The sequence below is a fragment of the Lontra canadensis genome, unplaced genomic scaffold, assembly GCF_010015895.1.
Source record: "Lontra canadensis isolate GAN:19392208 unplaced genomic scaffold, GSC_riverotter_1.0 scaffold25, whole genome shotgun sequence".
Classification (NCBI taxonomy): Eukaryota; Metazoa; Chordata; class Mammalia; order Carnivora; family Mustelidae; genus Lontra; species Lontra canadensis.
Window position 1 is genome coordinate 16,348,654 of NW_022631019.1, and position 21,760 is coordinate 16,370,413.

At 52.8% G+C, this 21,760-nt stretch overlaps 1 protein-coding gene across 3 annotated transcripts in view; it reads left to right on the forward strand.

Annotated features, from left to right (window-relative positions):
* The window catches only part of EPHB2 (EPH receptor B2), a 182,605-nt gene that overhangs the window by 148,697 nt on the left and 12,148 nt on the right, over positions 1 to 21,760 (forward strand). The window contains exons 6-9 of one of the 3 annotated variants that reach the window (XM_032863703.1): positions 8,473 to 8,597; positions 16,443 to 16,512; positions 18,554 to 18,662; positions 19,244 to 19,311. In XM_032863703.1, coding sequence (XP_032719594.1) covers positions 8,473 to 8,597; positions 16,443 to 16,512; positions 18,554 to 18,662; positions 19,244 to 19,311 — 372 coding nt within the window. Of the gene's footprint in view, positions 1 to 8,472; positions 8,598 to 16,349; positions 16,513 to 18,553; positions 18,663 to 19,243; positions 19,312 to 21,760 lie in introns of all 3 variants that reach the window. The other 2 variants (XM_032863701.1, XM_032863702.1) reach the window with 2 other exon arrangements.

Genomic DNA, 21,760 nt, shown 5'->3' on the forward strand with positions numbered 1-21,760 from the left:
ACCACCACTCGGCTACTCACAGTACTGCTTATGGGTCTGAGGTGCCCAGGGATGCCCAGCCGGCTCAGTCAGAGTGCGATTCTTGATCTCAGGGTCGTGAGTTCAAGCCCCACATTGGATGCAGAGATCACTTAAGATAAATAAGTAAAATGAAAAAAAAAAAAAAAAGATTCAAAAGATTCTGAGCAGCCCAGACAGCTCCATATGGCAGACGTCCCCCAGCCCTGACTCTGGACTGAAGCCTATGCTAAGCATTTGACCTGCAGGTTTTCATTTAACCTTCCAACATCCATGCCCTGTCCCTATTCTATACAGGAGAAACTGAGGCACTGAAGGGTGAGATATGTTGCCTGGGCTACCTGATCCGAAGCTCAGGTTCTTACCATCTTGCTAGTCCAGGTGCTGGGGTAGGACTGGGTCCCATCCAGCAGCCACAGGTAAGATCAAGGCCGTCCAGCATTCCACGGGCAGGTGGGCTATTGGATGTATCTGTCGTACCAAGCCCAGGGCCTGACCTTAACCTGCTCTGATCATATGCATGGTTCAGACCAAGTAATCAGGGACAACGAACCAACCCAGGCTGTAGAGTCAGGCAGACCTGGGTCCCAATCCCGCCCGTGAGCTGAGGTTCCTCAGGCAGGAAACTTGACCTGACTCTCGCTTTCCTCGTCTGTGAAACAGACGTGATTAACCTCACTCCATCTGATTGCACAGCCTCTGGAAGGTGCCATTCAATCTAAGCCGAATCAAGGGATGAATGAATGAGCAGATGAACAGCCACCCGAGATAGGAACTTTTCTCGGGTTCAAGGAAAAAGACAGTATCTCCTAGACCTGACTTCTGTTGCTTTAGGGGTTTTCCCCACAAAAAAAAAAAAAAAATTGTTCCACAACTACTTGCTACTTCCAAAAGACATTAATAACTATTATATGAAAAAGGGTTTCTGAAGCCAAATGAGACCTCAGCTTCGAGGTTAACTGGGTCTCTCCCCTGCAGGACTTCTCAGAGCCTTGAACAAAGGAGGGCACAGGGTGGTTCTCCCAAGCAGGGGTCTAGAACACTCTGTGTTTCTCTACCTTTCTGGGCCACAGAACTCCTTTTCTTCGTAGCAAAGTGCCACCGTGAAACCAGCTTTTCCTTTTTTTTCCACCCAAGCAGCACAAATGTTTGGTCCAATCAGAAAGAAACAAAGCCCATTTTCTGGAAGCATTGTATTTGTGGAAATTCTGTTGTGACAGTTAGGATCAGGTTGCAGCTGGATCAGAATTGCAGCTGGATCGTCAGGAGTTTACTGCATTGCTAACAGTCAAAACAGCGACCCTGTTATCAACCGGAAAGGTCAGGAGTCTTGTCGCGGGCGAAGTGCTCGTGTTGTAGATCCTGGAGCATTCAAGCGTGGTTGGGATGCAGGGTTGTGGTGTCGGGGGGCCGGCTGGTCGGCGAGAGGCTCCAGGCCTCCACAGCAGGTCACATCACAGGTGGGCTCAGGGTTGAGGGAGAGTGAATGGTTAGTGCCCATCACACAAGCTGCCCTGCCTTCCCCCGGCTCCTGCCTGAAGCCGCTGCTCCACGTTCCAGCCCCCAAGGTCAGTGACTCAGCCAGGTTCCGAAGGTGCTAGAAAAGGAGAGAACCTGCCCTTCTTTCTCTCCTTCCTTCCTCCAGTAATATGAATAAGTCCTTACTCTGAGCCACACACTGCCACACTGTGCCAGGCACCAGGGATAAGGGATTGAACAAGAGAGTTCAGGTCGCTGTTGACACTGCAAAGCCAAGAAAGCCGCTGTGGGACGGCAGGTGACAGGAGGGGGTGGGTGGTCAGGAAGGGCTCTCCGAGGGGGCCATAGAGATCTGGTGAGGAAGGGGCGTCTGGGCAGAAAGACCGTGGGGCCAAGGCCTTGAGCAGAGAATGATGACCTTGGTGTGACTGGGAACAGAAGGATGGCCAGTGGGGACAGTGCTTAGGAGAGGAAGGGCACGTGCGGAGGTGTTGGGTGGCAGGCAGGTGGGCCCAGAGGCCATGTGGAGTGTCTGGGTGTTATTCAGGGGGCAGTGGGAAGTCACGGCGGGCTGTCAACAGCAGTGACATTGTCACAGAGGCAGCAGGATCTGAGACTGGGCCTTGAGGTGGGGGACTCACACTGCCAACACCCAGCGACTTCTTCCTCCTCTTCCAAGCTCCTGGGGTCCTCTGACTCATGAAAGGGTAAAGGCCAAGTACTCTTGGGGGTCTCCTTCCTGCCTTGGAGCTCAGGGCTGTGGAGACAAAGCTGAGCAGAGCCCAAACCCACACCCTCTAGAGGCGGTCAGGGTCACGGGCCTCCTGTCTTCCTGCCTGTCAATGTCTCCTCGTCCCTCGTCCTAGTCCCTCCTCATTCAACCCCTTCATGCCCAGAGGGGGAAACGGAGGCACATCCGGAAGGCTACTTCCCCAAGTCTCGGCTAATGAAGGGACTGGACACTCTCCCTGGGCTCGCTGGCGGCTACAGGGCCCCTGACCACCTGCTCCAGCGAAGCCGGCCTCCCCTTCCCCTCTCAGCCACAAGCCTCTTTTGTACTTGCTCCCTGGGGTTCCATCTCCTCGCAGGGGTCACGGGGCACCACTGACCCCAGCCCCCTGCCGGCGTGCCCGGCTGGTAATTGAAAATAGCAGAATTCCCTGCAGACCAACTTACAGGGAAACCTGATACCCCAGGGTGGGCGGTGGACGGCAAGAGGGATGGGAGAACATGCAGCTGTTCCCTTTTCTCCTGCATTAATCCCCCCGGATTCCAGGAGAAAGGCCAGCCCTGCTTGGCCCCCACGGGCCCGCCTTGATCATCTTCCCAGCAAATGCCGCCTCCTTGCCACGCCCAGGGTTACGGGGCTTATGGGATCAGAGCCCGGGTGAGCTGCCTGTAACCCAAGCCTGACAGCTAAGCCCACCGAGCCCAGACCCCCATGGCTGTGTGGGTCCTGCCCCCACCAACAGCTGAGCTCCTGGAGCCGAGGCGGACTGGGTGGCGGTGGACGAGGTGAGTCAGCGGGAGCCAGGCAGAGTGCGTTTGCAGCAACAGGATGGGAGCTGGACCAGAGTGTCCTCAGAGGCCCTCTGATGTCCACTGGTTTCCAGACCTCCCTGCTCAGCCTGTATCAGCTGCAGCCAACAAAGGGAAGGATGCGTTGGACTTGAGTGGGCCAGGGTTCAAATCCCAGCTCCACTGCCTGTAACTGTGTGACACTGGCAAGTCACTTCACTTCAGTGCCTCCATTTCCTCATCTGTAAAATGGGTATAATAATAATACCCGCCTCATGGGGTCCATATGAGTGTCAAAGGAGTTCAGTATGTAAAGCGTCTGGAAAAGCGCCTGGCACAGAGTGAACAAGTAGGTGTTAGGGGTTGGCCTTTGTTTTGGTTTTCTGCAGGGCATCATGGAGCACACAGATGCTGTCAAGATGACAAGTTTTTATCTGAGGGGGGACGTTACCTACTGCAGTCCTTCTGTGGCTCCCGAGGGCCTTCAGGACAGGGCAGACTCCTGGGCAGGCTCAGCCCAACACCTCCCCTATAACTTCTTGTACCCCCACCGCAGGCTCCAGAAGTTCCGCCTGGGCAGATGAGAGGGCCAGTCTCTGCGGGAGCCAGGCTGTGAGAAGCCGTGTGGGGGGTGGAAAATATACCTGACCAAGATTCAGCAGGTGTAGGCTCTAAGAGTCAGCCCCTAGCTGCCGTGGGACCTTGGACGAGTCACCTTCCTTCTCTGGTCCTGGATCCACTCCTCCTCAAAGTGTGGTCCACACATCAGGAACGTCAGCAACCCCCTGGAGCTTATTAGAACTACAGATCCTCAGACCCAGCCCTACTGAATCAGAATCTCGGGACTTGGGGCTGGCGAACCCAGCAAAGTGAGTTTTGTTTTTTGTTTTTTTGTTTTTGTTTTTTGGGTTTTTTTTTTAAAGATTTTATTTATTGGACAGACAGAGATCACAAGCAGGCAGAGAGGCAGGCAGAGAAGAGGAGGAAGCAGGCTCCCCGCAGAGCAGAGAGTCTGATGTGGGGCTCGATCCCAAAACCCTGGGATTGTGACCTGAGCTGAAGGCAGAGGCTTTAACCCACTGAGCCACCCAGGCGCCCCAGCAAAGTGAGTTTTAACAAAGGCTCCTGGTTATCTCCCTAGGCCCTCTCAAGTTCGCAAAGTGCACTAATCTTTAGGGACACGTTCTGCCACTTTTCTTCACGGTTGGGAGGTGAAATCACAGGGAGAGAAGTGAAGGGAAGGGCATGGCCCCTTCTTAGGCCTGGATCACTTTGGCTAAGTCCTGACCCTGGGGCTTGGACCCGGGAGCTCAAACCTGGAGAGCCAATCATTGGGTGAAACAAATGTGCTTTCTTCCGTTAGAGCCTGAGCCCCTGGAAGGCAGGGACCTGAGAGGTTCCTCTCTTGAGCCCCAGAATGTCATGGTCATGCTGGCCTCATAGCCACTCTGTGAACTGAAATACTTTTTCCAGCCTTATTGAGATACTATTGACAAATAACATGAAAGTTTAAGGTATACAATGTGATGTCTGAATAAATGTGTATTTTGTAAAATGATTACCGCAGTAAAGTTAGTTCACACCTCCCTCCTTTCATGTAATTGCCATTTTTTGGTGTGTGGTTCTAACAGCAACCAAGTGAGCCACACAGGCGCCCCTCCCCGCTCGACATTTTCTTTTTTTTTTTTTTTTTCTGAGTAAATTCTATGCCCAGTGTGGGACTCAAACGCATGAGCCCGAGATCGAGAGTCACATCCTCCACCGAGTAAGACAACCAGGCACTCCCTGAAATGTTTTTAGTAAGATCTCCCTCCCGATGGTGCCAGGTACCATGGCCAAGTTTTTATATGTATTTCTCCTTTCATGCTCATAACAGCCTTGCCAGAGAAAGGTCCGCTTTGGACAGGGTTGGGGGTGGGGGTGGACAGCCTGGGCTCACAGAGGACCAGGGGCCTCCGGCAATCTGGAAGAACCGAGTGCTCATCTCTGGAGGGAGAAATGGGTCTGGGCTGGAGACGGGGTCACAGCATGAGGGGACAGCGGCAGGGACTGTCCTGAGGGCCGGCTGGGAGCCTGGCTGGGGCCAGATAACCTGGCTCTAGGCCCAGCTCAGCACCTCACGAGCTGTGTGATCTTGGGGAAGTCACCATGCTTCTCTGAGCCTAGTCTCCTCCTCTGAAAATTGTGGCCATTAACCCCCATCCTGCATTGCTGTTGAGAGGACTGAAGGAGGTGCCACGGGCCAGCTGCTCAGTGCACAGTGGTGAGGACCCAGTGACACAGGCAAACGCTTCCGACCCAGCAGATGCCCCACTGAGTAATGGACACGAGTTCCCACATCTGCTCCCCCCAACAGCCCTCGGGAAAAGTTACCCTCAGGCTCATTTCACAGATGAGGAAACTGAGTCACGGAGCTCTCGGACAGCCCCTCCTCTGGGCTGTAGTAGTTAACCTCACTCACTGATCCCGGGGGGCATTTCCCCGGAGGCGGGCACAATGCTCGTGAAGAACCTGAGCGGCCGGGTTCAAGTCCGGCCCCACACGACCTTGCTACACAACCCTTGAGCAGGTTACTGAACGGCTCCAAGCCTCAGCTTCCCCATCTATAAACCGATGATGTTAGGAGCCCCCAGCTAACGGAGCCATTGTGAGAATTCTCTGTGACACCCATGTTAATAGGTGTAAAGAGCCCAGACAGCACTGGGCACAGAGGAAAGGCTCAGTCAGTGTTAGGTTGGTGGCTTTCTCACGGTTACTGCTAAGCATGTATGCACAGCCCCAAAAGTCCTTCCGGTGACTTCATGGAGCCCAAGGAATGTCACCTCCCGTCCCCAGGCTTCTGGTGAGAATGTATCGTTTGTGCTGCCACTTACTCTCTCTGTAGCCTCAGACAAGATACTTTCCTTGATACTCGGCTTTCCCATCTGCAAAATGGGCTGGAGGAGGTCTGCTTTCAAGGATGTAGTGGGAATTAAATGGGTTAATTAATGTATGTCCAGGAAATAGCTTAGTGCCCAGCACGTAGTAGGTGCTCAATAAACAATGGTCAGTGGGGCCCCTTTGCTCACATTGGGGTCTCTTGATTCTCTGGGAGGCAGTAAAGAAGACAGAGTCTCCCTGTTGGAGGAGGGAACTGCAGGGAGCGGGGCCTGATCTTCCCAAGAGGCAGGGCCAGGAGCCAAGCCAAGAACCAGACAGCGCTCCTTCGGGTGCAGAAGAAACAGAGGCTTGTCAGGGACACCAGGACCAAGTCCTTCTTGCTGGTGCTGCCACCCTATCTCGGGTGTCTGGGTACTTGCGGTGATAGAGGGAAGCTGGACCTGCTCAGGCTCATGCTGGCCCCTGGGCTGACCCAGCTCCAGGCTGCAGACTGTCCAGGAGGGACAAGCAGGGAGCACTGGAGCCGCAAGACCTCTGTCTATGGTGCAGAGGATGAAACCGGGTCCAGAGGTGGGAGACGGCTTGTCCAAAGTCACACAGTCAGTGAGCATCAGACCAGGAAGCAGAACCTGGATCTTCTAAGCAACATAACGTTCCCTCCACCCTGAGCTGAAGGGACAGAAACAGAGCAGGGAAGAGGTGAGTCATTGCCAGGCTTCAAGTCCCGATGGGCTCCTACCCACCCCTGCTCCACGCTCACATCCATACTTGGGAAGCCAGCTTTGGATGAGGAGGGTAAGTGTCCGTCTCAACCTGCAGATACCCCTGTGTGGGCCGAGACAGGGCACCTGCTTGTCACAGACTTGCCCACGAGCCACGAGAGACTGCAGGAGGTGCTCCCTTCTCCCTGCTGAGTCCTCAGCGGCTCCTGAGACCATGAACACCTTGGGCCAGAGAGGCAAGGGGGCTCACTGCAGTCACACCATGGGGAGGGACCGCATCAGGAGTCTACCCCTGCCCCATCCAATGCAAGGGACAAGCCCTGCCCCCCTCAGACCTGGGTTCAAATCCCAGCTCCCCCACTGAGGATGTGGGGGCTGTGTGATCTCAGGAAGCCCCTTGCTCCTCTGAGCTTTAATGTCTTAATATACTGCCCCCCTCCCCAACGGTCAGCTCAGGAAACAGGTGCGAAGGGCCCCGGGCTGTGGGTGACACGTAGTAGGTGCCTTGCATGGGTTCATTCCCCTTGAAAAGGAGGCCAGAAACACAGGATCAGGTGAAATACAAACTGAAGAATCCAGAAAAAGGCCATGTGTCATGAACTCATCGTGCAAACTTGGGCAGCTCACATGCCCTCCCCGGACCTCAGCCTCCACATCAGTAAAATGAAGGGACGGGACTACATTATTTCTAAGAGTCCTCCTAGCATGAAACAGGCCACCCCTGACTTCCTGTCCCCTTCCTTTAACCTCCATGATGGTACTAGCAGCATGAGGGGGAGGGAGGGAGGGGTTTTGCCAAGGTACAATGTACGTAGGATTAACCATTTTAAAGTGTACGATCCAGTGGCATTTAGTGCATTCGCAGTGCTGGGCGACCATCTCCTCTATCTAGGCCCAGAACATTCTCCGTTCCTCCCTATCTTCAGCCCTGGCAACCGCCAGCTGCTTGCTGTCTGTGGATTTAACCTATTCTGAGTATCTCATACGAATGGACTCATCAAATGTATGAGCTCCGTGTCTGTCTTCCACTCTGCGTGTTTTTGAAATTCATCTACAGTGGAGCGTATGTCAGTACTTGGTTTACTTTTATGGCTAAATAAGAGTCTCTGGTATGTGTATACCATGATTTGTGTGCCCATTTATCCGTGGATGAATGCCTCAGCTGTTCCCACCGTTTGGCTATTGCGAATAGTGCTGCTATCAACATTCATGTATGACTATTGGTTGGAGTACCTGTTTTCAGTTCTTGGGGATATAAAATTAGGAGTGCCAATGCTGGGTCATGTGGTAATTCTATGTTTAACTCTTGAAGGAGCTGCCAAACTGTTTTCCATAGGAGCTATGAGTTTATTTTTATAAATTTATTTTTGGCAATCATTTTTATTCAGTGCTAGATCCCTGGCACGTAGTAGGTACTCGGTGTACGTTTGCAGAAGGAAGGAGGGAATCTCCCACCCTCTCTGCTCCCCTCTTCTGGAGCCCCATCATCGTGTGTTGGGTCTGTGAGTTCCCTAGCCCAGCAGGCTGTAAGCTCCAAGAGAGGATGAACACCTTTCATGCAGCTGCTTTGGGCCAGGCCAGAGAAGGGCCGAGGGCATCTGTCTCTCACCTGGTGTGGCTTGAGCTCCCCTGGGATGGCCAGCATGGTCTGGGTCTGAAATCTGCAGGTGTTTCATGAAAGCAGCAGGCACGGTCCTCCCCAAGTCCCTCTGGCCCCCATCAGCCCCCCAGGCAGGCTGTGTGGCCTCCCCTCTCTGATCCTCCAACTCTCTCTGCCTGGGCACCTCGAAAGTGGGACCGGAGGCTGCACCCTCTCCAGCGGCCCCTGACCCCTGACCTCTGACCTCTGTTCCAGCTCCATCGGCCGTGTCCATCATGCATCAGGTGAGCCGCACTGTGGACAGCATCACCCTGTCGTGGTCCCAGCCTGACCAGCCCAACGGTGTCATCCTGGACTACGAGCTACAGTACTATGAGAAGGTACCCATGTGCTCCGGGGTGCGCTCCCCACCCCCACCTCCCTGGGCCCTGGGGTTCTACCATCCCACGAGACTGGACGCAGAGAGAGCACTGGCCTCGGAGTCGGGCTGCCTGGCTCAATTCTGACTCTGGTCATCCTCAGCTGTGGGACCTCAGGCAGGTTCCTTGATCTCTCTGAGTCGTGCTTTTCTGGTCTGGGGCACCGGGCCAGCAATCCAATGGAAGCCAGTGGTCACGGCCCTTTCCTCACCGAGACCCTCCTTCCTCTTGATTTCAGTGGGCCTGAGGTTCTGAAGAATTGGTTTCCCGAAAAGCTTCACCCATTCTGAAGCCAAGATTTAAAACCGCTCAAGAGAGCTTCTGTCCAGGATGGGAGTAGAGCTCCGATTCCAGCTAAAACACTTGTTTTCATTTGTCTGGATGCCATTGGTATGGGGAGAGAGTGATTTCTTTTTGCACTTTTAAATCAGACCCCCGTTACCCCCTCAGGGCTCTCTAAGACCTGGGGACCGGGGTTGGAAAGCGCTGGTGTTGTAGAGGAGCATTGGACAGGGAGTGAGAAGCCTTAGGTTTGGATCCCAGCTCCATCCAGAACCAGCCATGTGACCTTGGGCAGACCTCTTACCTCTCTGACCCTCAGTTTCCTCCCATGCCAAGTCTAAAGGAGATAGCCTGTCTTAACTGGGGGCTTCACAGGCTAAGAAGAAAAGGCAGGTTCAGTGCCCAGCATGGCTCCTGGCCCTAGCAGAGGGCAGTTTCCCTTCCTCCCATCTGCCCTGCCTGCTGCACGGCGGGCAAGAGCTACACCTGTGAGCTAGGTGAAGCCCGTACCTTTGAACACGGGGCCTGCTCAGGGTAGGGGCCCGGGGTTGGACAGAGCTGGTCAACAGCAGAGGTCCAGGAAACTCTCTCTGTGACTGGAGACTTTTCCTACCTGCGTCATGAGGCACCAAACAGCCACTGAGGCTGCAAGGGCCCCTGGGAAAGGTGTCATTGGGATCGCATTCGGACTAAAGTGTGAATGACTACAGGAAGTGCTTTGATTGTGGGTAAGGAGCTAGAAATGGGTAGGAAGGCTCTCCCCCAAGGCTGAGAGGAAGAGACAGAAGCAGTTCTGGCCGCCCTGGCGGGACCTCTACCTTCTGAAGACCAGTCCCACCCTCCCTCTCTTCACTGCCAGCTCAGCCCCACTCTGGTGAGTCCACGGGACTGCAAACCCCTAGCCAGCCTCCCCCAGCTGGTTTATGATTGCTTGTGTCCTTGCTTGTCCCTTGCTCTAGGCAGTGTGTTCAGAGAGGCCAGGCGCCACATCTGTCCCGTTCACTGTCTCCCCAGCTCCCTGCCCGGCTCCAAAGATATGCTTGATAATATTGGTTGAAGGAATAAGTGAATGGATCCCTTCCCAGGGCCTGTTCCTCCAGGGTGGAGAGTTTGCCTTAATCTCTGCTATTTCCCCAGCCTGGCACACAGTAGGTGCTCAAGCAGTGCTCTTGGATGGCCTGAGCCGAGGCTGATGCCAGGGAAGCTGCTCTACCCCTTGCTGGGCCCTCAAGCGCCTTAAAGGAGCCAGGTGTCCTATAGCCTGAGCCAGGCCAGCTGGTCCCAGGCCCAGGAAGCCCCAGGCCCTGCAGGAAGCAGCATTTTCACCCCCTCCGGCAGGGACAGCTTAGCTACTAAGAATCCAAAAAAAGAAAAAAAAAACCTAATTAAGAAGCTTTATGATTAAACGAAACTGAATGTGTTTGTCCCCAAAGACTAGAGAGGAAATGAGGAATCCCGGCGCGGGTCCTGCCTCCGACCCATTTCCTACCAAGATGGGAGGGGCCGGGGAGGCTGCTGCAGGTGTGAACCAGGAGGCCACTCTGCCCTACTTTCTGTTGCGGACTGGCATCCCCAGGCATCTGATGTGGTGGCAGGACCCGCAGGCCCTGCCTGCAGAAGCTGCGGCCACCCCCAGCTCGCACATCCTGAGCACACTCCGCCTCCATCCTGTCATTCCTCTCACAGCAGTGCCATTCATCCCCTTGAACGGGAGGGGAAACTGAGGCACAGAGAATTTGTGCGACTTGTCCAAGAGCACCCAGCTGCTAAGTAGCGGAGCACGGATTTGGGCCTATGTCCTTGCTCTTCGCCTGGCTCTCCTGCCTTCTGGTTTTCTCTCAGGAATGCTTCTGGAATGACCATTGAAAGGTGGAAAAGATCAGGATCTGAAGGAGAGTCTTAGGTACAAATGGTGAGAGAGGGACAGGCCCGAAGTATGGCTATGGTGAAACATGGCCCTACTTGGTCAGCCCCTCCTCCCAGGGCCTGGGGTGCAGTGAGGGGCAGCTTGGCCCTTGCCAGTGGGACATGGACACTGGTTCATTCAGTATTCACTGGCACCAACTTTGGGTGGAACCTGGGCTAGATACTGGAAACAGTGTGATTAGCCAGAGATCTCAGAGGCCTCAGGGCCTTCATAGTGCTGGGGAAAAGACAGATCCAGACATAAATAGCCATGTGACCAGTTGTGACACAGCTACAGAAGGGCCAGCAAAGGTCCTTAGGGGCACCAAGACAGGGCCCATGATCTGGGTATAAGTGAGAGGATATCTTCATTTCAGTGACATTTGCGCTGAGCCTTGAAAGATGCTAGGAGTTCACCAGACAGACACGTGTTGAGAACAGTTATTCCAGACAGCAGGAACAGCACATGCAAAGGCCCTGGGGCAGGAGAAGGCAAGTGTGGAGGAGCAACATGAACAAGAACGAGATTAGTAGGGAAGGAGTTGGAGAGGGAGACAGGGCTGGGTTGTGGTGGGCCTTCCATGCCTTTGGAGTCTGGATTCAATTTAAAGTACTCCAGGAAGCCATTGGAAGGTTCTGGAATGATGTGATCTGACTTTGATTATGTTAAAGATCCCTGTAGCTTGCTGTGTGGAGAACAGACTGGAAGGGGTTCCTGGGGACACAAACCCTTTAGAGGGCTCTCACGGGACACCAAGTGAGAAACAATGGTGGCGTGGACTAGGGCCTGGCAGCAGAGAGGTGAGAAGCTGGCAGATTTGGACGGTATTCTGAAACTCAGGGGACCAGGGGAGTGTGAAGGACAACTCCCAGTGGATGGTGGGGCCTTTTCCTGGGGCCATTGTGGGTTTGTGACGTGGAGATGCACCTGCGGTGGTCACCAGGGGTGGAAAGGTAGAGCCAAGAACAGAGAGGAGGGTGTGCAGAGATAAAACGGAAATAGATGGACCAAATCAGGAGGATAGCAGGTCTAAGGAGAGAAAGAAAAAGGAGTGATGGCCGGTGTCGGAGGAGATGGCCTCGCAGGGAGAGGAACAGTCTCGACCCCCAGCTTCTCAGGCTTCCTTCCATCAGGGAGGGAGAGCTAGAATGTAGGATGGATTTCTGACAAGTCCACAGCCAGCTCTTCCCTAACACTTTGGAATCCTCTTGGTGCCTGCAATTGATTTCCTTAATGAAGGCTGCAGATCTTCCCAGGTAGGGAAGTTAGGCAGCGAGCCCTGCAGTCCCGTGCGGGCCCTGCCCCCACCCTCTTTCCCACTCCTCCTTTCCTTCTTCAGAAAGGGCTCTTTTTGGAGCAGGCTCTCTGTTTGGCCTTGCCCCAGCTCCACTGGGGATTTCCCAGCCTGCCTGGAGCCCGGAGCTAAAAACCACTTTGCTGGAAGGCTTCTGGATGTGGCTGACGAATAGTGTTGGCCAGCCTGGTGCTGGCGGTTTCCATCAGCTCCGGCGTCCTGGGGGAGGTGGCCTCCTTGGGCAGCTGTCCCAGAGCACACAGGTTCATGCTCGCTTTGGCTCCACCAGCACTCCAGGAGAAGATTCCTTTGTGGGGCCACCTATGGCACTTGGGCCCCTGTAGACCTCCTCGATTCATGTGTATTCAACAGAAATCTCTCCTTGGCAGAGCAGAAGGGAAGGAAGGTTGAGGTCAGTGGAGATGAGCTATGAAGGCCCAGGCTACCTTGTGGTCCAGGGTATGTGGAGCAATGTGGACAGTTGTCCAGTGTGGACGTGGACAGACTTGTTCCCACACTCGCTCACTTTTGTATTCATTCATCCATTTCATGAACACTGGTGAAGGCTTATCCTGTCACTGTGCTGATAAGAACAAGGGCGAGAGCCAATATTTATTAAGTCCTTATGTGCGCCGGAGACTATGCTAAAAGATTTACCCATTTTTTTCCAATTGAATCTCCACACCCATTCTGTGTGGCATATGGTGGTGTTATCCCACTTTCAAGACGAGAAGACCGAGGCTCAGAGGGCTTAAGAAATGTACCCAGTGCCTCACCGGCCTGTAGTCTCCAGATAAGGATTCAAACTAAGGACTAGTGGATTTCTTTTCTTTTTTTTTTTTTTTTAAGATTTTATTTATCTATTTACTTAGAGAGTGTGAGTAAGTGATGGGGGAGAGGAGGGGGAGGGAGAGGGATTCTCCAGCAGACCCCGTGCTGAGTGTGGAGCCCGACGTGGGGCTCCATTCATGACCCTGAGATCGGGACCTGAGCCAAAATCAAGAGTTCTACACTTCACCGACCTAGCCACCCAGGTGCTCCAGGACTAGTGGATTTAATACTAAATTTCTTCCCCTAACTTGTTGATGCTTAGTCCTTATTCAGAAAAGGTACTCCAGCCCCAGGGGGAGAAGAACTAAGGTCTTTCAGGCAGCTGCTTTGGGCCAGATACTACCTGATCACAACAACCCTGAGAGGTTGGCATTTATTGTTCCTTTTCTGTAGTGGAAAACAGAGGCCCAGGGGAGTGAAGGGTCTTTCCCAAAATCACAATGCAAGTAAGGGGAAGAATTGACATTTGAAAGGACTTCCAATCCCCTGCTCTGTGCTGTTTCCTGCTTTAGAGAAGCAATCCATGAGGTTCTTTCCTCATTATTCTGAGGCGCCTATGCCACTGGCATTACCTCCCATCTCCATCCTATAATCAGGAACTTAAAACTTCCTCCTTCTCTAAGTGGACCCCCACCCACGCAGTCTGCAGAATCCATCCCCTTTTCAAACCAGAGCGGATGCCATGTTGGCTGGCGGCACCTAGTGGACAATCCTGGTACTGCAACCTGCATTCATAGACCTTTTTTTTTTTTTTTTAATAGTCTACAATGTTCATTCATTTGTTACCCACGGTAGTTAGTGAGCACTTACTGTGTGCTGAGCCTGCAGGCCCCGAGATAAATGAGACAAGATCTCTGCCTTCGGGAAACCCATAGTCCTTGGAGAAAACACATGCATATCAGAACAACAGGTGGGAAAGGAGACAATGGAATTGCAACTCTTTCTGGGACATCTGAGAAATTTCCCCAGCAAAGGTGGTCCTCGTACTAAGTCTTGATGAACAGGCAGATGGGAAAAGGGTATTTCCGATAGGGGAAACAGCACTTGCCAAGGCTCAGAGTGTCCAGGGAAGGTAAGGTTGCCAAATAAAATATAGGACACCAGTTACATTTAAATTTTTAAAAAATAATTTCTTAGTATAATTGTGTTTAAATATTGCATGGGAAAAACTTACACAAAAGAATTATTCATTGTTTATCTGAAATTCAGATTTAACTGAGCATCCTGCATTTTTATTTGCTAAATCTGGCAGCCCCACCAAGAAAGGGAGGAGAAACCTTTGGATATGACTAGAGCCTGGAGGACTCTGGGGATGTGGCAGGCAAGACTGGCAAAGGGCGAGTCGTGAAGGGTCTGGAATGCCAAACTGAGGAGTACAGCCTTTACACTGTGGGCTTTGGGGCAGGTCTCTGTGTGTAAGCCTCTGTGCTTAATACAGGGGAATAAAACACAGCCACTCCCTTCAAGAGTTTATGGTCAAGGTTGTGTGATCAGCCTGTGCCTAGGATGAGGGGACATAGCAGAAACCCCATCCTGGGGCATCCAAGCAAGTGCTCCAGGGCTCAGAGGGGGAAAGGCATATCTGGCTGAGAGGTCAAGTAGGCTTCCTGGAGGAGGAGGCAGATGAGCTGGCTCAAGAAGAGACATTTCCTAAGTGCTGCTGCTCCCCGGGAGGTGTGAGGGGGTGGGGAGGAAGCACTCACAGGTGAGCCCCTTCTCTAGCCCCCATGTCCCAAGTTTTCTCACCTCCTTGCCTTCACACCTGGGACTCCTTGCCAAGCATGCCCTCCCCCTTTTTGACCTGGGTGACTACTGTTTGTTCTTCAGAATTCCACTGCACAACCCCACCCTGCAGAGAACGTTGCTTGACTTCACCTGATGGGCCCCCACAGGCGAGGACATATGCCCCCGCGCACACTCTGCTTACCGTACCAGTATCAGTGCTTTATTCACAGTAATGCATTTCGTTGAGATGGCTGTGACCATTCTTGTCCCCATTTTACAGATGATGAAAAGGAGGCAAAGAGAGGTTAAGAAACTTGCCAAGGTCACGAAGGTAATAAGTAGGAGAGTCAGGCCTTGAACCCAGGCAGTCTGGCTCCAACTTGTGATCTTAACCTCTAGGCTCTGGTGCTTGTCATGACATGACGCACCCTGAATTTAATTGTTTTGAGAGAGTTCTCAAGGGCTCCGTGCAGCGCACATGCACGTGACTGGCATGCACAATCAGGTGTGCATTTTTCTACACAGAGGCTCATAGCTTTCATCAGCTTTTTAGAGGCGTTCGTGATCCTCCAAGGGCTGAAGGCTCCACGCTGTTTGTTTTTCTGAACTGAGCTCTCTGAATCCAGCACCCGTGCCTTGGTCCCTGGGAGTCCCCAGGGCCTCGTGCAAAGAGGGTGTCTGGGGAAGGTTTGGGGGTGGGTAGCGGACAGCTGTCTGCACGAGCGTCATACAGACTGGTAGGCACCTTCCTCCCAATTCAAACAGCTCCATTCCCACAGCAGTGGCTCAATTTGTCTTGTCCCGTACTCCTTGGGTCACCCTGGGTGGTCCGCAAGGCAGAACTGGAATTCTGCAGCCCTCAAAGGAGGGAACATCGGGTCTTGGGTATTCAAGCCTTGGACGTTAAAGGTAGCTCCCTATAGGAGCCTGGTTTTGAGTCCCAAAGCAGCCACTGGCTCATACATGACCTTGAGCTTCATTTCCCCCATCTGGGCCTTAATTCTTGCCACACTCAAGTGTGCTGTAGCCGAACAAGGGTCCTTCCACGTAAGCTATCAAGGCGTGGGGCAGGGAGGAGGACGAAGAAGCAGGTAAGGTCTCCGGGAACTCACAGCCTAGACCTCAGGGTCTGCACACAGTGGCCGCTGGGCATGTGTGTACTAGTCAGCTATCAGCGAGGATGGTGCTGCAAGATAAATAGTCCCCAAAATACAATGGGTTCCAAGCACCTATTTTCTTGCTCATTGGTTGGAGTCTGTGGGTCAGCTGAAGTGGCCTAGGAGTTAGGTCAAGGTCTTTCCTACATGTTTCTCATTCCGGAACCAGCTGTTACCCCATGCTCAGCCCCATCATGGCTGAAGGCAGGAGCACAAGAGGCCAAGCCAACTCAACAAACACAAGTAAAGCTTCCACTTGCATCATGTCCTCTAGAACGTTCCAAGAGCCAAAGCAAGACACATGGATAAATTCGGCATCCACAAAGTGGAGAAATATACTCTGCCTTCTTTTGTGGGAGGTCCTGGGAAGTCACATGCAAAAAGTATGGGTGTGGAATTCTGTGACAGGGAGGACGTGAAAAATCGGGAACCACAGATGTTTATCCAGTGGCCAAAGTTGCCCCAAGTGGCAGGAGTGGGCAACAAGCTTGCTAACAGTCTTCTCTGTTCCTCGGCAGGAGCTCAGTGAGTACAACGCCACAGCCATAAAAAGCCCCACCAACACGGTCACTGTGCAGGGCCTCAAAGCCGGCGCCATCTATGTCTTCCAGGTGCGGGCACGCACCGTGGCGGGCTACGGGCGCTACAGCGGCAAGATGTACTTCCAGACCATGACAGAAGGTGAGCAACATCCAGAGGGCAAGAGGAGGCCACTGGCTCCGCCAACAGAATAAACCAGAAGGCCCCCATTCTTTCCAAGTGCCTTTGGACAAATTAGAGAAGGTGTCCCCTCTTCTAGATGTCAGCCTTTCCCTGCTGGTCGGGAACGAGCCACCCAGAGAGGCCCCATGTCTGTGGCTGGAAAACACGTGGACTCCCCCATTGCTCTCCCGTCAGCCAGGCGGCTTCCCCTCGCGGGACTGTCAGGAGCTCCACCCTAACTTGCGGAGACACTCTGAGCAAGTCACTTCCCTTCCCTGGTCCAAATTTTTCTCATCTACAAAATGAAAGCATCATATTCGGTCTTTGAGAGCACACTGCGTTTATCCGTGCGCTGTTCCAATGACTTGTAGTTGGGTTGAGATGAGTCCTGAAGTTCGGCAGGAAGAAATGCTGGGATGGATTAGTGATGTCTGCCCTGGGCAAGAGAAGGGGAGGTGGCAGCCCATGTGCTATGTGTCTCCCAGTCTGGGACCCCACAGTCTTTCAGTACACTTCCTGCTCTAATAATCTTTGAGGAACAGCAGAATTAAGAGAATGGACAGATGGACAGATAGAAATTACAGTGCTCATTCAGCCCTGTGTGGCCATGAGCAGCTCTGAGTCTCGGTTTTCTCATCTATACATGGGGATGGTGACAGCTATCTCATTATCATGATCATCATCGTCAAACTAATGTAAAGATGGGGGCTGAACCATTAGAACCTGGCCCAGAGTTGGCACGAGGTCTCACACAGAGTTAAGGCCACAGTTGTTCCCGTGAGTCTGGTAGCCCTTTCACCAACCAGCCAAGCTCCAGAATAGCTTTACTTATGACCAGACTCCAGCGTCCCCTCTTAGCATCTGCTTTAACCACTGGTCATGGGCCTTGGCTTTTGCCTAGCTGAGCATCTCAGAGGTTTGGAGACGCATGAGTTCTTGTCTTAACACAAACATCCTCCCTAAGGCTAACGGTCTTAGCCAGGACACTAAAGCTACCTCCTCTGTAAAGCCCCACCCCCTTGTGACCAGCATCTTTACCTTTCTAGGCCCTCTTGCATGTTGGATGAGTGTCATCGACCTGGGGCATGGGGGACTGTCGCAAGACCCTTTATTAACTCAGCAATGCACGCTGGTGCTGAGGACCCGGAATTTACCTGGTCCCTGATTTCAACAAGCTCTTGTCTGGTCATGGAAGCAAATGAGAAGTAATAATAATTACACTAAAAACAATGATGGTCTTGATGGCATCAAAGATGTGCTAAGTGGTTTCCAAGAGCCGAGCCAAGGCTGGGGGCATTTTATGCATTATCTCTTTTAAGCCCGGACACAAACCTGGGTTCACATGCTGGCTTTGGCCACTTCCTAACTGTGTGACCCCCAAGCCAGTCATGGCATTGCTAAGCCTCAGTGCCCTCATCTATATGTGGGGGGATCATAGGCACTGAATTATAGGAGGATTCTGAAAATCAAACAAGACACATAACATACTTAGCACAGTGACCCAAAAATAAAACACTCACTAACAGTAATAATTCATATTTACTGAGCAGTTACTATTCTACTACCTGTCCTTCTGAGTGCTCTACACAGCAGCCCTCTGAGATGGGGACTATTGTCCCCACTCTACAGATGAGGAAACTAAGCCACAGAGAGGTAAGTCACTTTACCAGAGGTCCCAGGCAGGAAGACACTGCCAGGACTCAAACCTAAGGAGTCTGGCCTAAGAGTCTGGGCTTCCAGCTGCCTCTCTGTATGTCAGCTTCTTATTATTATTGATTTTCATAGCAACATCGAGGTATGATGCCCATTTTATAGATGAGAAACTAAGGGTTGGCTCAGTCCACAGACTCGTCCAAGGTTATGTGTGAGTGAGTACTGGCACGTTCTCCGTCTGGGCATGGGACAGGTGCTGTCTCAGGAGCAGGAACAGAGTCTGGGGATCCCAGGAGACCTCGCAGGGTGGGAGGCATTAGGACTCCCAGAGCCAGGCTGACAACACTCCACATGCTTTCTCCCCCAGCCGAGTACCAGACCAGCATCCAGGAGAAGCTGCCACTCATCATCGGCTCTTCAGCGGCTGGCCTGGTCTTCCTCATCGCTGTGGTCGTCATTGCCATCGTGTGCAACAGGTGGGTGGGTGCCCCCAGCCCTATCCAGGCCCAGCTGTCCATCCAGTCAACCAATCCTGAACAGTGTCTGTGAGCCAAAGGGATATTCCCATCATTCCCAGGGCCAGGGAGAGGCCCGGGAAGGCCTCCTACCTAAATGTCCACCATTCGCTACAGTCCATCCCTTCGGGCTAGAGTTGCCTCGACAAGTCCATTATTCATGGAGGTGGCACATAGAGACACTAACTCTTCAGTGTGAAGGAATGTTCTTCTTCCTTAGATTCCCGCTGTAGAACAGACAGGGCCATAAGTTCAGATGGACAGAAGCCCCTGGGATTTCCGGGGCCATGGGAGATGACTGTGAAAGGGGTTTGGCCGGAGAGGGGATGCGGAAATAATGAGCCTGGACTTGAGGTGGGAGAGGTGGGAAGGGATGGTGGGGAGTGTCCAGGAAGGGTGAGGCTTCTAGGCCAGGGACTGACAGGGAGCCCTCTGGCAGGGGTGTGGTTTTGAGGGCCTGCCCTCCCTCTCCCTATCACCTACTGTGGCTCCCAGCTCCCCGGGGGCTTGCAGGTGGCTCCAGCCCTTTGCTCTTGTTCCAGAAGACGGGGGTTTGAGCGTGCTGACTCGGAGTACACGGACAAGCTGCAGCACTACACCAGTGGCCACAGTACGTACGCCCAGTGGGGCCGGCACCCTTGAACCCTTTGCTAGTCGGTTCCCCAGCAACCTCTCCAGCCTCCTGCCACTGCCTCCCACCTTGCTGCAGCCAGACTGAATGTTGAGCTATTCCCGGAATGGGACAAGCTCACTCTCCCCTCTTGGCCTCTGCACCTGCCGTCCCCTCTGCCTGCCTTCTCTTTACCCGCATGAATCTCCGTCTCCCTCAGCCTCAGCCGCCGCATATACAAACCGCTCTGAGCAGCCTCCCCTGACCCCCACTCCACCCTGACTTCAGGGCCCGGTCTGTGCTTGCACAGCTCCCCCTTACCTGGCTGCATCATGATGGCCATGTCCTTGTCTCCCCAACATTTTGGTGGGAGCTCCCAAGACACTGACACTCACCAGTGCCCCTGAACGCCAGCGCGCTGCCCTGCACTTAGCACACAGTAGGTCCCTGTTTATACAATAAATCCACGAGTTGCATGAGATGCTGAGGACCCCAGGCTCTGGCCCGAGAGGTGGCGGGCCCTGTCGCTATTTCCTAGTGATCCCTCTGATAACCACTGCCCTCTACCGAGGGCCTCCCCAGTGTCCCATCCCATCTCAGGCCAGGGCTGGGGTTACACAGGTGCCACACACCCAGAGCAGACGGCCCCTCTCAAGGGGCCCAGCAGAGACAGAAACAGAACATAGATTCCTCTCAATTTTACCCTTGAAGACCAACATAGGGCAGGCCGGTGGGGGCGGGGGCGGGGAGAAGCTTCATGCTCACTTCCACTCACACAGAGGCAAGAATTCCACATGGGTCCCATATAGCTTCTCAAACTGTACTCAGTGGGGTACAGCTTCTGAGATGCCACTGGGTAAGACAGGCCATCAGCGTAACCCTTCACATGTCACACAGCCTTTGTGACCTACTGTGTATGCCAGGCTCTGTTTTAGGTAGCTGGGGATACACAAGTTAGCAAACAACATATCCCCAGCCTTGCAGAACTTAGATTCTGATGGGAGGGACGGGGACCAAAAGAAATACATGTAGTCACTGAGAAAAGCACATGGTCTGCTAGAAGATAAAAGCACTATGGCAAAAGGCAAAGTAGAACAGGGTGACAGGTTGAGAATTACAAGTTCAGGTCAATAGAATTGCTTATTCAGATAGGACTGTTGGGGTTGGCCTCACTGAGAGGGTTTCAGTTGAGCAGAGACATGAACGAGCTGCATGGACAGACCTGAGGGAAGAGCCTCCCAGGCAGAAGGAAGAGCCAGTGCAAAGGCCCTGAGGCTGAAGTGTGCCTGGCAGGTTTTAGGAACAGCCAGGAGGCTCATGTGACTGGAGCAGAATGAGAAGGCAGGAGGGACCCCAGCGTGCAGATCCTTGTCAGCCATTGCAGGGCCTCTAGAAGGGTCTGAACCAAAGACTGACATGGTCTGAGTTACAGTTTTGACAGGACTTCTCTGGCTGCTGAGGGGCAAGTGGAGTGACAGGGCTGCAGGGTGCCCAGTAGGACAGAAGCAGGGAGACCTGTGAGGTGGCTGTTGGCATCACCCAGGGAAGATTCTCGATTCTGGCATGTTCTGAAAATACTAGATTTGCTGCAGGATTGGATGTGGGGTGTGCAGGAGAGAGCAGAGTCAAGGAGTTCTAAATATCAAGTCTCTGGGTTAACAGCCAAATTGAAGTAAAAGTTCCTGAGCTTAAAAAATCATTTTAGACATAAATGTAAAAAATCATTAAACCATTAAAAATTTCCAGAAGACAATTTAGGTAACTATGTCACTGATATTCTAAGCCTAAAAGCAGTGGAAAGCTCACAAGAAAAAGGCGGAATAATTTAACTCCACTGAAATTTAAAAAATTACCTGTACTCTAAACGTAAAAGTCATAAATTACATCACCCCCTTCTATTCCCCAAGTAATGAAATCATGGTTATAGATAGAGGCTGACTGTACCGAGTATACTCTATTGCCCAGACCTGTTTAAATGCTTTACGTGCATTTGTTCATTTAATCCTTAAATTATCCTTGTTATATGATTGAGTACGAGGGAACCAAGACCCATAGAGGTCACACAGCATCTCAGGGCCAGAGCCGAGGTCCACACTCCTTGCCACGCCATGTTGCCCACACCTGGCTAAGCTGGAATAAGGGGGGCTCACATGCTCTGTCACCTGGAGCCATGTGGGAACATCACTGTTGAGCGTGTGAGTCACCAACAAGGAAACAGGGGACAGCAGGGATTTATTTTTAAAATAGAGCCCAGGATTTGTTCATGGATGAACACATTCTAAGGCTCAGCTCCTACGCCCTCCATCTAAAGAAGGGCTTTGGTTGCACGGCCGGCCCTGTAGCCCAACACCCACTAGCAACCCTGTGTGGCCAGGACCCAGGAAGAAGCTGAGGCCTGGAGATGCGTGGGACTGACTTAAGTCACCCTCACTGGCTCACATGTGCCGTC